The 14,944-nt window shown below is 42.3% G+C and overlaps 1 protein-coding gene across 4 annotated transcripts; it reads right to left on the bottom strand.

The window, feature by feature from the left end:
• Positions 1–321: 321 nt before the first annotated feature.
• On the bottom strand, positions 322–10,900 carry LOC141940505 (WD repeat and coiled-coil-containing protein). Of its 4 annotated transcripts, XR_012628001.1 has the most exons (6): positions 10,768–10,867; positions 10,099–10,213; positions 5,831–7,712; positions 3,259–3,707; positions 3,044–3,161; positions 929–943 (listed from the first exon to the last, which is right to left on the bottom strand). XR_012628001.1 is itself a non-coding variant. In XM_074861465.1 (5 exons), exons 3-5 carry the CDS (start codon positions 7,691–7,693, stop codon positions 672–674), a joined length of 2,253 nt encoding a protein of 750 aa, XP_074717566.1. In that variant the 5' UTR covers positions 7,694–7,712; positions 10,099–10,213; positions 10,768–10,867; the 3' UTR covers positions 322–671. The 4 variants fall into 4 exon arrangements, 3 of the variants coding, with proteins under 3 accessions (XP_074717566.1, XP_074717568.1, XP_074717567.1); XM_074861465.1 differs by lacking the exon at positions 3,259–3,707 and having other exon boundaries at positions 322–943; XM_074861467.1 differs by lacking the exons at positions 3,259–3,707; positions 10,099–10,213 and adding an exon at positions 9,816–9,854 and having other exon boundaries at positions 322–943.
• Between the last annotated feature and the right edge of the window lie 4,044 nt (positions 10,901–14,944).

The following is a 14,944-nucleotide window of genomic DNA, read 5'->3' as shown; positions in this document are numbered from 1 at the left end:
GCCCTTCCAATTCTCCCCCATCCTGCCCAGGGGAGCAAGTGAGCAGCTGGGTGGGGGTGCAGCTGCCAGCTGAGCTCAACCCACCACAGGAGGTGACACATCTGACAGCCACTTCCCCAAATCCACACAGAGAAGCACAGGAGGGGAAAAGGGTCTTGCTTCTACACACTGGATATTCCACATGAGCACACTTTGTCCCACACTCCACGTACCAGAACTAGTGCTTACACCCATAGTAACAACACCAGTGCAGAAACACAGGCACTAAATAAGTGCAATGTTTCAGGCTTTGACAGAAGTGAGGAAATGAGTGACAATGCAGCATTTCCAAGGATTTCTTTATTATGCAAGTTTACTATCATCTAAAAACACCAACATACTAAAGACCAAGATGTAAACTTTAGCTCAGAAGCTTGTAAGAACACCTGTTTCCACCACTGATACAAAGACCTGGTCTCTACTGCAAGAGGCATATTTAAAAAACACTGATCAGTATAAAAAAAAGTTAATGTTTCCAAGGATTAAATAAATAATTTACAGTGATATGCAACAAAAAAATTATGAAAGTCCAAGTGAGATTTCAGACAGACTGATGTTTAGAATTTGCAGTCCTATACAGTAAATTTAAGTCTCCCATCATAAGACAGGCATTACAAAATCATGGTCAAAAATTACATTTTAGCGCTGGGCTGTTCTGAAGGACTGCTGCTGTCTAACGTCTTGGAGGAGCAGTCTCTGAGCACTTCCAAAGAACTCGTGATATCCAGACTTTCAGAAGAAGTGGGTCTACACCTTTCTGTAGAACTGATGATGTCCAAAGTTTTGGAAGAACGGGCGCTGTAGCCTTTCGTACTGGCATCTCTTACGACTATCTCCTGCGTGGACGTAAACATTAACGGAATGAAGCCCTCGCTGTCCGCTGTGAGAACAATCCAAGATGAACCTGTGAAGACACATAAATGTCTGTTTATAAGTTTTCCTGTCATTAGGTATGCTTAAGGTATAAAACATATTTCTTCTAAAATTAAAGTTAAATGCTTCGGTATGTTTATAGCTTTTCTAGCATCAAAAAGACAAAGTATGGGGAGGTACATGTTGTATAATGTCAAAAATAAAGGACAGTTAACAACTATGCAAAACAGCATTCTGACCAATTTTGCCACTAGGAGACAAGACTATAATAAATGCATGCTTCAAATAAGGAGGAGGAATGGAATTCTGAACAGAATTCATAAGCATCCAGACTTGTTTTTAATTAGGTATTCATAAGCTACTTCACAGTGCTTAAGCTGTGCAGATAGTGTAAAAAGCAGAAATTTATTAAATGACAAATGAATATCATAAAAACAATTTAGAAACTGCTTCTATTATGTAATTTCAATATAATTAATTCCAGTAAATACCAGGAAGAAATACTGTACCACCCCCATGTGTCTGGTCTATTTGCTATCTGACTTCACATCATCATTAGCATTATTTTTACAATTTGAAATTGTTTACTGAATCCAAAAACACTGACTTCTACCAATTCATATAAACCAGAAAATGTTCATACTTGTATCCGTTGACAACGAAATGAAACAGAGCTCATGGGGGGGTGTGTGTGAGGGAATTCAGAGAAATATTTCCAGCTCTTTGTAAATGTACATTATGTAACTTCATGTCACAAGTAAGGGCATGAGCAGATTGTAGCTTAAAAGCACACAACCCTTTTGTCTTTTGGCTTAATATCTCATCAATACAATTCAGGAATTTGAAAATACCATTCCTACCTTGTCCACTTACCTAGTAGCATTTGTAAAATAAATAAAGAAGCATATTGTAACACTTTTAAAATTTATCTAGTAACGCTAGTCATATGCATGATGATTACTCAATTCTGGGTAACCAATTCTGTTAAGTTTACATTTTTAAGCTAAAAAGGAGAGGTCAAAACTAACACAGGTAATGGGGACATTTTTCTTGCCAGAAAGAGAAGTTGTTAAAGTCTTACAGCTCAAAATAAAATTCCAGTCTGAAAAATTGAGAGATCAGTATCTACAAAACTCCCTACTGTTATCACTGGGTGTATCACACGTTTCTGGGTTGTGACACAACATTATTAAAACAGTCACTGTGTTTCAGTGCAGGTAACTGATCCTGTAATAGGAAAACTACTAAACTAATGTAAGGTAGTGGTAAGAACCTTTCCAAGATTCAATTATTAGTGAATTATATGACTACAGTTTTATCTAGTTATTGGAATGCTAAACATATTCCAATAGCTACTTAAAGAAAAATAAAACTTGCCCAATGGTAAGAACAGCAGCCTTAAGGCTTTGGGATAGTTGCTCAGTAATCTGCAAGTAGGAAGAGAGCAGACACGGTAGGCAAGTAGCAGGAATATAGTACAGAGACTATCTGTAGTAGTGAGAGATCATATCTCAAAAGTATGTTTTCTACCTTTTCCAATAGTAAGACACAGAACTGACACATACACAGACAGACTGGCTGTGCGTGGGCTGAACGGGTAACAGCAGAGACCACAGCACTAAGAAAGGTAGTTTTCTTCGTAGCAAAAACTGAAGTGAGATGCACTGCTAAAATTTATAGTTTTACTTTTGTGTTTATAAAAAAAACTATAGCATTTCTTAAAGGAGACCAGAGGCTGGAACTACAGTTTAAAATATAGAAAACTGCACTCCAAAAGCACCAATCAACTCCAACCTCCTCATTACTCAGACTTCTCTATTTAGAATAGCTGAAAACATAAATAAAATACTGGGTGACAGTAATTTTCCTGTATAACTACCTACTTGATAAGGGGGTATCAGTATGTAAAGTTTGCTCTTTTTTTTTTTAATCATGTAAAGATTATTCTCAGCAAAAGCCCAGAGAAGAATCTTTATGTTATAAAACAAATGAGCAAACTTTTATTAATTATCTTTCATTATTCATTCCTTGGGTTTTTTTTTTTCCAGATGGGATTATGCACATTGCTACTGCTCACTGAGAACGTCGCATGTGTTTAAAGTGTTTGTATTATTGGATAATTACAACATACCATGTTGCATTTCTACAAGAGAGAGATTGAATATCTGCTGGACTATATTTAGACGGAGTTTACCACCACAAAGAATAACAGCTCGTCTTTCATCCGAATCACTTCTGGAAAGCTGCTTCTGTAAATTCAAGAAAGAATCATTAGATATCATGATGTATATTTAAGCTGAGATGTCAAAACAGCATTAATCAAAACAGGATCACTACATCACTTACAGAAAGTCAGATGCTGCATTCATTCAGGCCCATTTGCAAGATTTATACTTTAAAGTCTCAGCTCTCCAAAAGATGATCTGTGAGCGATAGCAGCAAGTTGAGCTAATTCAGCATGTGTCAGAACAACAGGAGAGGAGATCATACACTGCTGCTGAAGAAACCATGAGCTTCATCCACAGTGCAATCCGGACTCTCATGCTACCACCTGTGAGGGGCATTCTCCCGGGGAGTCTGTAAAGCTGCAGGTTTTCCATCCTCCCCCTTCTCTGATCCACGACTTAAGAAGAGCTGAGAACTGCTGCCCATGCACGTTTGGGATGAGGAACAGACTAACAGATCAAGAAGGGCTTGTTTGTCTCACCTCTGACCATCACTGCCCCAAGCCTTAAAATCCAAAAAGCATCTTCAAAGAGCATCCCCCACGGGGCAGAGCAAAGTATTTCTAAAATCTGCAAAAGATCAGTTGTTACCAAAACTACAAACTCTGTCTTTGCATAGGATAAAATTCAGGTAACCATGTCACTTCCCAGGGAAGCCTTGATTAACATCTCTGGGTCACAACAAAACCACAATAAATTAAATTCTGACTCCTTTTCCATACTGTGGACAGACCCATCCATCTGCAAGGAGGTTGGAGATGCACGCATGCTCTTTGCCCCCTCCACTGATAACCCCTGCCCTCTCAAAGACACTGCTCCTTTAGGACATTTTGGGTTTCTTCAACATTTTGTAAAATACAGCTAATAACTTGGGCAGTAGAGAAACAATCAGGGCTCAGCACATGAGGTGAGGATCCCTCTTTGCCTGTTAATGACTTCTGAATCAAATATACTCTGACTAAAGTTAAAACAGCCTTTTCTGTCAGACTTTCCAACGTTACTTCTAATTCAAAAAAATGTTTTTCTTGCCACAAATCATCAGTGATCAAAATACATAGGTAAAATTGTAGCATTACTTTAATTTGTGAAGCACCCCCATCCAAGTGCAGCTAATCTAGCTCTTGGAACACCAAGACAAGCTGATACATAACGCAGTTTCAAACTATATGTATAAAGAGAGCTGAATATAAAAACGTAACAAGAATTTGTGCTACCTCAAATTAAAGTAAGCTTCTAAACAAACTCCTCAGATAAACGGGACAGCAGACTTGCTGAGGGAAACTTGCACTTTTCAGAGTACTGTCCCATGTATAATTAAGATTTAAGAGAGCTAGAAAAATTACTTCTTACGATTATTAACTGTTTACAATGGAAGACAGTGAAGAGAGTGAGGGAATGTGATCTAGGACCTAAGAGTTCAGTGCTACAAAAGTTAAGAATAATAATTTTTTGCAATAATAAGCTGAAAAATAAGAGCTTATTGAAAGGAAAATGGCAGTTTAAGCGACTTTGAATACTGACTACAGTTTATTAATCTGAATTCCAAAAGAGACCTAGCAGATTTGTGGCATGTTTTGATAATCGGGTAACTTACACTTTCTAGCATGAGATTTGGAAGTGTCTTCTTTCAGCCAAGGAAAATGTCTTTCACATGAAATATGATTTTTAAATCCACTTTTAAGCTATGTTAATGAAATTATCTATGGTGTCCCTAAGGGTCTCTTTCCTTCTCAGATGGTGCTCTCAATACTAATTAGCAGCATTTCAGTTTCAGAGCCAAAGCATTTTTCGTTTTCTGTCTCAGTCTCCATTATTTCAGCTGTTCTCACAGGAGGATGGGAGATTGATACCAATTCCCATACACAGAAACTTTCACTTGTCTAAATTTCTGAACAAAAAGCTTCTTATGTTGCCTAGGAAAAACATTACCTTCCCAGAATTTCATACAGGTCTTTAATTCTGCAACTGAACTGTCACACGTGGGTCCTCTGGAGTCCCCCCAGCCCCTGTGCAGGAGAAGGTAGGTCTGCCTGGGTCACAGCCAGCGAGCCCAGCCCAGCGTGAGGTGGGGACAGGGAGCTGCACATTCCCAAATATTACATCGCTTTAAAAACACTGAGAGCCTGCAGAGTAATGGGACTTGTAACATTAGTCCCACCTACAGGAACAGGATGGAAATCTAATCCTATTGACCATTACATGATAATGGTCTTTTTTTTTTTTCTCTCCAGAAATGCTCTGTTTTTACGACTGGTACAGATAGCTGTGCAAAAATGAAAGCACAACTACAGCATCCATCTGAAATAGCAGTGATTTTTGATACACTCATTTAGTTTAAAAAATTACCTGAAATATTTCCTTCATTCTATCTCCCATCAGAGAAAAATACAAATACATAGTTTTAAAAGAACTGTAGATAGGGACAGAGATGCAAATGCAGGAAGAGTAGGGAAGACAGAAAACAAAAACAAGCCAGGCTTACGTAAAGCCTAAGTAAGTCTAAATAGGACTCCCGTCAGATTCACCTGCATGCAGCAAGCTCATTCACATGTACCAAATTTGCACATACTAAACATTCATAGGATGTCATCCCTTCTGTGCATAACCTGACAAGACTTCGTGTTTAAAATCTGTAAAAGGAACATATATCCATAAACAGATTTTATCATTAAGGTTTCTAATATTAAAATTACCTGGCAGGTGATGTTGATAAAAGAGGGTTCCTGAGAAGATGGGTACACTGGAAGACTTCTCTTCCCAGATTTTAGCAGCTCAGTTAATTCACAGAGATGATGCTGTAATTCTGTGAAGTTACCAGACAGTTTTTCTACATTTTTTGTAAAGTAACTTGCCTCCTTTTCACTTAATAGGTTATTCTTATAAGAATTTGGTATTTTGGAAGCTGCATCTGCCTGCCTTTTTGGAGATGTTGGCTTGTTAGAAAACGCCAGCGATGCGGCAGACAGTGTCACAGTCCGATTGACCGGTTCTGCATCGAGAGACTCAGCAGCTGGAGGAAAATTCATGGAAATCTTTTTATCTTTGAGGTCACTCATGTTCAACAAGCAGCTTTGTTCATAAACAGGACTCTTAATTTCTTCAATGAGTTTCCTTCTGCTGGTAGGGGACTGAATGGCAGCACGATCTGGTATCAAGAGTCCACGGCTGAGAGGGTGAACATCTGTAGGGAGATCATGAGGTACGTTTGAAAGGTTCAGACTGGAGCTCCCATTAAGTGATGCAGATGTTGAAGGACACATTTCGAATATTAGTTCCTTAATCATCAATCGGATCATATATTTGTCTGATCTTGAAGAGGGAAGAAATGCAGGGTCAGTGAATTTTTGTCTTCCAACCAGTATCAGTAACAATTTATTGGTCAAGAAGCACAAACCCTTTGGCTTCTCATTTTTCTCTAACTGAATTTGTTGAATATTGGGTAAATTGGATGAAGTCAGTGAATAAACTAAAATAACGTTACACGTATTGGAGGCAACCGATACAGTTTGAGTTCTGGGGTCAAAAGCCATTATATCAGGAACCAGAATGCCTGGGATGCTAACTTTTTTGGTAGAGGTGACCTTTCTTTCAAAAGTCACCAAGATGAGATGTGAAGAATCTTGGCCACTTCCCGTTATGTAGTCCTTGGGCCTCAGATGAAGAAGAGGACTGGAATCAGCACTCTGCTTGCTAGAAAGTATGTGAGTTAGATCCACAGGAGATGTAACAACAGACAAGGTCTTCTCGGAGTCCAGTGACCTTTTCCCCCCATCCATGGAATACTCTTCCTCACCGCATAAGCTGGACTGCGAGGGGAAGGACTCTGTTTCAATGCTCGCTGGAACTTCAAACGCAACACCAGCATTTAAGCCACAGATCTTGTCTAGAGGAAGCTCAGTGGCAACAGCGACTTGGAAATTCAGAGTAGCTTCCACAGCACAGATGTAGCCTCCCACATCAAAGATTGGGCAAAAAGAACAAGCATTCAGTGTTTTCTGAGCATCGTCCCAAATGTAAGAATGAAGGGCACTGCCTACTCCCACTACTAAGCGATTGCCTTCCTTCGTCCAACAAGCGCAGTGGATGAGACCGCTGCCTTTAATATCTGCTTTAATTCTGGAGTTGTTGAGATGAACAGAGTGTAAGACAGAGGCATCCCGTGTAGTCAGCACGGCCAAGATCTCCTTCTTCGGATGCCACACGCAGCCTTGGGGGAGCACTGGAAACGGCTCGCTGATGTCGCATATCTGAGAAACTAAGAGCTTGTTTCTTTCCGTAACGTTAAAACAGAGTTGCCAGATGGTGATATGCTTTTTATGTTGAACAGCCAGCAAAGCTGGGGCATCAGGGGGACACGGGCCCCAGTACAGTCCATGGACATGTTCAAACTGACCGACAACACTTGAGTCACCAAATTTTGGTTCTCCATGATGAAGGTGTAAAGAAGTTAGTATCACCTGCTTCCCATCCGTCCAGGCAATCCCATGCACAGGGTGAATTGCTTGGTGTAAGGCATTAAGGCCAGTTCTCAGAAGCTTCGCCTTTCCTAGCTCCATGATTTTTAATGTGAGACATCTGAACAAATTAGAACAAAAAGAAAAAATAATTTATTGTAGGCAATAGAGGAAAATACCTGTACAATTATTTAGCTTATGACTCTGCCAGTGTGGACTCTTCCTTCCAGTGAAGTCAATATACACATAAAGTTCACCTATGCTTAATCCTCAATTCTAGAATTTTTTATGACTGCACAGTGAAATACAATTCTAAGAGAAAGAAACTTTGCTGTTTGCATAGGCTCAGTCTGCTGCACTTTCATCACAAGCCCAATCCTTTCATTCTAATCGGCAGGTTGCTGCTTCTCAGAATATTTTCTAATGACTTCAGCATTAAAAATTTTCAAAATATCACCTCTCACTCTCAGCTTTATGGACCATTTGTGATCAGATAAAGTTATCCCTTACAAGTATAACCAAGCATTAATGTATTATCTATAAATCTGATTCTGTATTAAGTGGGTGAGAATGAGGCATTTGTATGGTTATTCCAGAAAGCTCTCTAAAAAAGCAAATGCAATTTTGAAGAAAGTTAGGATCAAACCAGATTTTTCTGAGGAAATTAATAAGAATTTAGAAGAACTGAGAACACAGGAGGGGGACAGACCCATCTACCTCAGGCACAAGCCATACTATGATAGCATATAAATGACTCACAATCTTTGACATCCTCTAATACAGTGACTTTTATTTTTTTTCCTTTTCCTAAGTGATTCAGCACCTTTTTGTCAAAGTTCACAAACCACCTTGTAGCTCACTACTGTTTGGTGAGCAGAAGGGACGGAAGCAGTAGTCAGCTGACTATGCCTGCAGACTGGTATTTCCACATATCTGAATATCCATACAAAAATATACATACATTTTAAAATGTCTTTTTTCTTTTTTTAATATCTGTAGTAATTCTGGGGACATTTTTATCATTTGGATATCACTTTAGGAGTACTTATTTTCATAGTGTCCTACAAAGCAGAAATTACTGTTTTATAGGTAGGAAATAAAACCATAGAAAACCTTCATTACGCTATTTTTGAAGAATGGGTTATGTAATTTGCCTGACGTCTCAAGGGAAGCCTTTTCAGTTCTCTCTACATAGCATAACAAGAATGAGAAACTGCCAGCAATCATGATTCTCCATAATCTAACCAGGTCTCTGGGACATCCAGAAGCCACATGCAAGGCACCAAAACTTCATAAAGGTTCAGAATTTTACACATATTTCTAGTTTTTGAGCTGTGAGCAATCTCTACTCTGTGCACAGAAGCCAATTCAAAGGAATTGATGGTTTCCTCACTGAAGATTCTCTGTAGGATTTGGCTCAGCTGCAAAGCCACGGCGCAGAATTAGTTGCAGCTTTAGTAGGAAACATGAAAAACAAGAAGAAAGTGTTTGAGGAAGTCAAACTGTTAAAGTGGAAGGGTTTATCACAATGTGCAGGCCTGGTGCTACTCGGTATTTTAATTAACTATTTGTGGATGACCCCAAACTTGGAGGAAGGGAATTGAAAGAGTGGATTTCAGAGACTAAAATTAGACAGAAAAAGTTATGTTATGACGATCAAGATAACTTCCTCTCAAACTAATAACAAGTGCAAAATAATACACTTAGTAAAAGAAAAAAAAAAAGCCAAACATGGATACCTCTTCAGGAATAACTCCCTGGGTAGCAGTACAGCAAACAATGATCTGGCTTACAGTGGATCACAAATTGAGTACTTCAGTAATGTGAGAATGTTGCCAAATAAGATAGTATCATTCTGGAATGTTTTTAAGTGGGCTGCCACACACAAGGGAAATAATTACCCCACTTCCTCAGAGCTAACGGTATCTCCACCAGAGTGCTGTGCCTAATTCTGAGTTTAACAGTCCAAGAATGATGGAAATGCTTAGCAGAGCTCAGGGACCAGAGAAACATGAGAAGTGGGTTCACTCAATTTGGAGATTGTGAGTGGAAACTTGCTAACACCCACCAGTCTGCTGACAAGAGAACACTGACCCATTGTTCTCCAGGTCTACTCTGGGTAGCACAAGATAATAATCTGCTTAGTTTCAACAAAGGAGATTTAGGTCAGCTGTTAAGGAAAAATTCTAACTCTAAATGATAGCTAAGCATCGAAGCAGGTTACCTTGGAGAAGGGGAGAAGGCACTCCATGAATTTCATAATCTGTAAGAGCCAATTAAGTAAATGTCTGTCAGGGATAAGTTTAAGTACACTGGATCCTGCCTCTCAGTAAGAGAGCACTGAACATACTTCCCAATCAAGTTCTTCACCATCCACCTGGCTCTCCTCTAAACTCCCATATAACCAACCTCAATCTCTAGAGAATCACCCCTTGCAGGAAAATCAAAATGTTGTTGTTCGCTCTTTGCTGCTCTGTATCACATGTACACTGCTGGGCAATACTTACTAATGGAAGGGAGATGATAACGTGCCTCATAAGATATGCTAAGATACTAAGCCTCCTGGGCCGTCTGGGTAGTTTGCTGTGATACAAGAGATGTTTTACACTATCCCCCACGGACCTGAGAAAGCAAAAGCAGAAAAACACCCACTGGCCGCTGTGCTCCAGCCGCCTCGTGCTCAAACCCCCATCCCTCGGCCCACCACCGCTTCCAGCTGTGCAGGCCATGCTCGGGGTGTCGAGGCGTGCCACCACCGGCGAGGCTCCCGCCAACCACCTCCTTACCGGCGGGCAGCGCCTCGGGCCTCGCCTCCTCACGCCCTTGCACCCTCCCGGGCCTGGCAAGGGCCGAGCTCCGCTGGGGCAGTGCCACACCACTGCCACGGCCGCGCGGGCAGGCCGGGAGGCTCGGTGGAACGCGGCACCTGTCCGCAGCCCCTCTAGGCAGCCGAGGACGCGCTGCGGGGGATCCTCCGGCAGCTGCCGCCGCGGCGGGGCACCGGGCGGCCATGGCGGGGGTAAGAGAGAGCGCCCGGACCCGCCGGCCCGCCCGCGCCGCTTCCCGCGACCCGCCACTCCCTGCGCGGGCCCGCCCGCACCGATATTCCCCACCCCCTCCCGAGCAGCCCGCCCGCTTCTCCTCTTCCTCCTCCCCGCCACGGCCAGCAGCCTCACCCGCCCGGCGGCTCAGCCCGGCTCCAGTGAGGCGATCCCCGCGGTCGTGCAGCGGAGCGCGGCGCTGGGATGTGGCGGGAACCGGGGGGCCCGGCCCGGCCCGGCCCCGCCTCGCCTCCTCGCCCCGCCCCGCCGGCCGCGGCGGGCGGCGCTCTAGCCGGGCGCGCCTGAGCTCTATGACCCGGCAGCCAGCGCCTACAAGGGTCGGGCGGTCGAACTCCAGCTCCCAGGAGGCAGCGGGGCGGGGCGGGGCGGGGCGGGGAGGGGCGGGGCGGGGCGGGGCGGGGCGGGGCCGGGCCGGGCCGTGCGCTCCCACACGCCCCCATCCCGCGCGGAGCGCGAGCCGGCTCCTCAGGGCGTTCCGGCGGTCGCCGCCGCTGAGGGGCCGCGGGCGGGTGGCCGGGTCCTGTCCCCGCCATCCCTCCCTCCCGGGGGTCACGTACCGTGGGACATGTTCGACCCATGACCCCTGGCGTGGCCTCGTCCGCGCGGCTCTCGGTGAGGCCTGAGAAGAGAGCGAGCCCTCAGTGTGGCGTTCCCCGCCGAGTGAGCCGGGCACCAGCGGTGTGGCTGCCAGCTGTCAGGTCACCCCTGGGACCGGAGAAAGCTATCGCTCCTCCCGCCCGGCAGATACGACCCTGGTCTGAACGCAAACCCTGCAAGTTCCAAGAGTTATTTGGATCCTTCTGCACAAGATAAAGATGCAAAATGAGATATGTGCCTGCTTTGTTCTGTGGGGTTTAGTGGTTGTTTTTCTTTTCCTTGAGAGGTCACATTTAGTGTGTCCAGAGAAGGGTAACGAAGCTGGTGCTGGGTCTGGAACACATGTCGTACGAGGAGCGGCTGAGGGAACTGGGGGGGTTTAGTCTGGAGAAGAGGAGGCTGAGGGGAGACCTCATGGCCCTCTACAACTCCCTGAAAGGAGGTTGCAGAGAGCTGGGGATGAGTCTCTTTAACCAGGTAACAAGCGATAGGACAAGAGGTAATGGCCTCAAGTTGCGCCAGGGAAGGTTTAGACTAGATACTAGAAAGCATTTCTTTCCAGAAGGACTTGTTGGGCATTGGAATGGGCTGCCCAGGGAGGTGGTGGAGTCCCCATCCCTGGAGGGGTTTAAGAGTCGGGTTGACCCAGCGCTGAGGGATCTGGTGTAGTTGGGAACTGTCAGTGTGAGGTTAATGGTTGGACTGGAGGATCTTCAAGGTCTTTTCCAACCTAGATGATTCTGTGATTTAAGTGAAGAAAGTATATAAATACGATACAGAACTACTCCAATACAACTTCTTTGGTCCTGATTTATTGCATCAGGCATGACTTCTTAGAAATCTCTGAGGTCTTTTTAAAGTTAATTATACTGCAAGACTGTGCCACTTTATCACTACTTGGTACTGCAGAGCAGTCTGATCATTGTACGGTTCTTGAGACCCATAATTTGATAAGATGTGGAAACACTGGAAAAGGTGCCTTAAAGAGCTGTGAAAGGTGCGAAAAAAATGCTTGAAATGGTTGCAAGGTCAAATATCTAAGTGGCTCAAACTTACCTAAAGAAGAACACTAGGTGGTGACTTGGCTATGTTGCATGAGTGCCTTTACAGAGAAAACAAAATCAGAACTAAAGAGCTCTTTAAGTTAGTGAAGGAAGGTTTAACAAGAGCCATGGATGAATTCAAATATTTAAGATGCAGCTGTGAGTTTGCAGTCACTGGAACAAACTACCAAGAGAGCAGATCCTCTACAGGCATCTTCAAGTTAAAACTTGGCGACTTTCAGGGACTTACTATTTAAATGCAGATTTCGTCTCAGTCACAGACAAATTTCTGAGCTCAGTAAATGGATTTTAGTTTAAATTCAATGGCCTGTGATGCACTATAAAGGAGGATATCTATGTGTCTGTGCAATACAAGATAAAATTCCATGCACTGTCTCTACCCAAAAAAGCTCAACATAATTTGACTGTTTTATACCTGACAGGGCACCTGCAAGGTGCTGAAAGATAGGTTAGTGTGTTTGAGAAGACTGCAAGGACTACAAACTCTTCTTTCACATGATTATACCAGAAAAAAATTGTGGAAAAGAAATTCCTACCATTCAGATTGAAAGAAGTTAGTTTCCAGGTTGCTTTGGAAGCTTGTTCAGCAAAGGAGAAGGGGCCATGGGATAGAGACAGGCATGGCTACAGGTGGACAATAGGATTTGTTTGAACTGTTGTGTTTTTGAAATGAGAGAGTCTTTCTGCCAGTTTTGGGCACCCAATGCTGCAAATTGCAGTAAATAAATAAATAAAAACAGATTAGAGATAATTAATAGATTTCCAAGGTTATATTTTTACTTTAGAAAGATAAGCAGTGAATGCAAATGCCAGCTTTTCTGTGTTGCTCCGCAAATGCAAACTCTCTGGTCTATGAGAATATATCAGAAAATGAACTAACACGGTGTTGGTTTTACCTCTCTATTTTTCTTTTTCTCTGTCATTAACAACAGACAGGGTGCAACTGTAGAGAGAAAAGTCCCAAACTAGCCCAGAATTGAAAAGGAAATCTGAAAAATTTCCTATAGAAATCTACTCTTATGTTCACAATACTTGTTAATACACTCTCAGGGTTAGGGCCTTAGTATATTATGCCTCTCAGAGAGATGAGCAGAGATGAGCCCTGCTTGAGAGATGGCAATGACGATCATTTTATTTGCTCTTGTTCTTTTAGCTCCAGGAAGTACAGATTTAGCAGAGTTATAAGAATGGAACAGCACTAGGAATTTCTGCTCTCTCTCGTCTGTGCCTGTGTCTCACCTGGTAGGTTGTTAAGGGTTGTTTTCCAGTTTTCTGGTTCAACTCCCATGTCTCCACAGGATTGCATATGCTGGAACACTCAACACTGTATTACATCAGTTATTGGCATAGGAGGTGCCTGGGGTGCTTGGTCCTGTGCATTACAGAGGGTAAGACAGAGCCTGTGCTTTCAATCTCATTCTCCCTATGGATAACAAATAAGAGTGACTGAAAAATACACCTCCTAATGCACTAATGATATGCCCTATGAATTTTTTTAGATTGATGGTGATGTGCTTTGAAAGTGCTGTCAAGCCATCTATAAATAAGAAAACTTTTGGGGACGTGTTTCAACAGTGAGGCTGGCTGCATAGCAGTTTTACTCGGTGCCTGTGAGCCTGAGCCACCAGAGGGCTTTACTAGACAGTAACAGTTCACCGAGTATAATTTTATTCCTGTAATCTCACAAAGGAACTTGTTTAAACATAATGATTTCACATTTTTCTCTTTTCTTATAAACTTAAATTGACCATCCATATTAATACACAGGAACAAACATTTTAGAATTGTCTTATCAGGTGGAGAGACCACAATTTAAGAATGCCTCAGAAGATATTTTGACATGACATGTTTATTTTTGTTTCCTATGGCTAAATTATACAGGGATTTTTAAAGACTTTTATTTTCATAATGTAAATTCCCGTATATGTATAAATGCTAATTGAGTTCTACAAATGAACCAAAACTATCACCAAAACTTGTAGTTATTTGCAAATCTGTAAAATATGGTCAGCTATATAATATTTTGATTGAAATGGAATTGTCTCAGCCTACCAGAGTGCCAGGATGGTGGGTAGGTAGTTATTATTACACCTAGGTGTTTATTTCCATGCCTAACAGTGTGTATCTTATTTGTGTAACCACAGGCTGGTTATTTTGCAATGTAGAACAGCATGAAAATTGCTGTAGGCTGCTTGGCCAGCAGCCACTAGCCATGGCTAGTCACACAGCCATGATGTGCATAGCCACAGGGGTTATTTTTCAGTAGCTGTAATGCAAATAAACATCTCTTGTTTTCTTTCTTTTTTTTCCAGACTTTTCAAGCTGTTTACTGCTGATATTTATGATGTCTCTGTTACTTCAGTGATTTAAATGATGCAGAAGCCCTTAGGAAATGTATATAAGGTAGAAAGTGGGGCAATGAAATTATGCAAGGAAAAGTGTTTAAAAAGCTGAAATTATAGAAATCGTTTCCTATGGTCATGCTCATTTAAAGCACACAATTTGTCTTTTAAGAATATGTGCTTGCACTGAGTCAGGCTTATCCTTAAACACTGAACAGTGTCACAAATCTGGTCTCAGTCCCTGCACTGAGAACAGATTTGCATTCTCTTAACTTAATTTCTTGTATC

This window comes from Strix uralensis, chromosome 3 (assembly GCF_047716275.1).
Source record: "Strix uralensis isolate ZFMK-TIS-50842 chromosome 3, bStrUra1, whole genome shotgun sequence".
Lineage (NCBI taxonomy): Eukaryota > Metazoa > Chordata > Aves > Strigiformes > Strigidae > Strix > Strix uralensis.
The sequence above is the reverse complement of the archived record's forward strand: the minus strand, read 5'-3'. Positions and strand labels throughout refer to the sequence as shown.

Coding starts and splice junctions, on each gene's coding strand:
- LOC141940505 (XM_074861466.1), bottom strand. CDS start 7,693: ATGGAGCTAGGAAAGGCGAAGCTTCTGAGAACTGGCCTTAATGCCTTA. Junction 3,162..5,830: donor TTATCAACATCACCTGCCAG/GTAATTTTAATA, acceptor TTGAATTTACAG/AAGCAGCTTTCCAGAAGTGA. Junction 944..3,043: donor TCTTGTAGAAATGCAACATG/GTATGTTGTAAT, acceptor GTGTCTTCACAG/GTTCATCTTGGATTGTTCTC.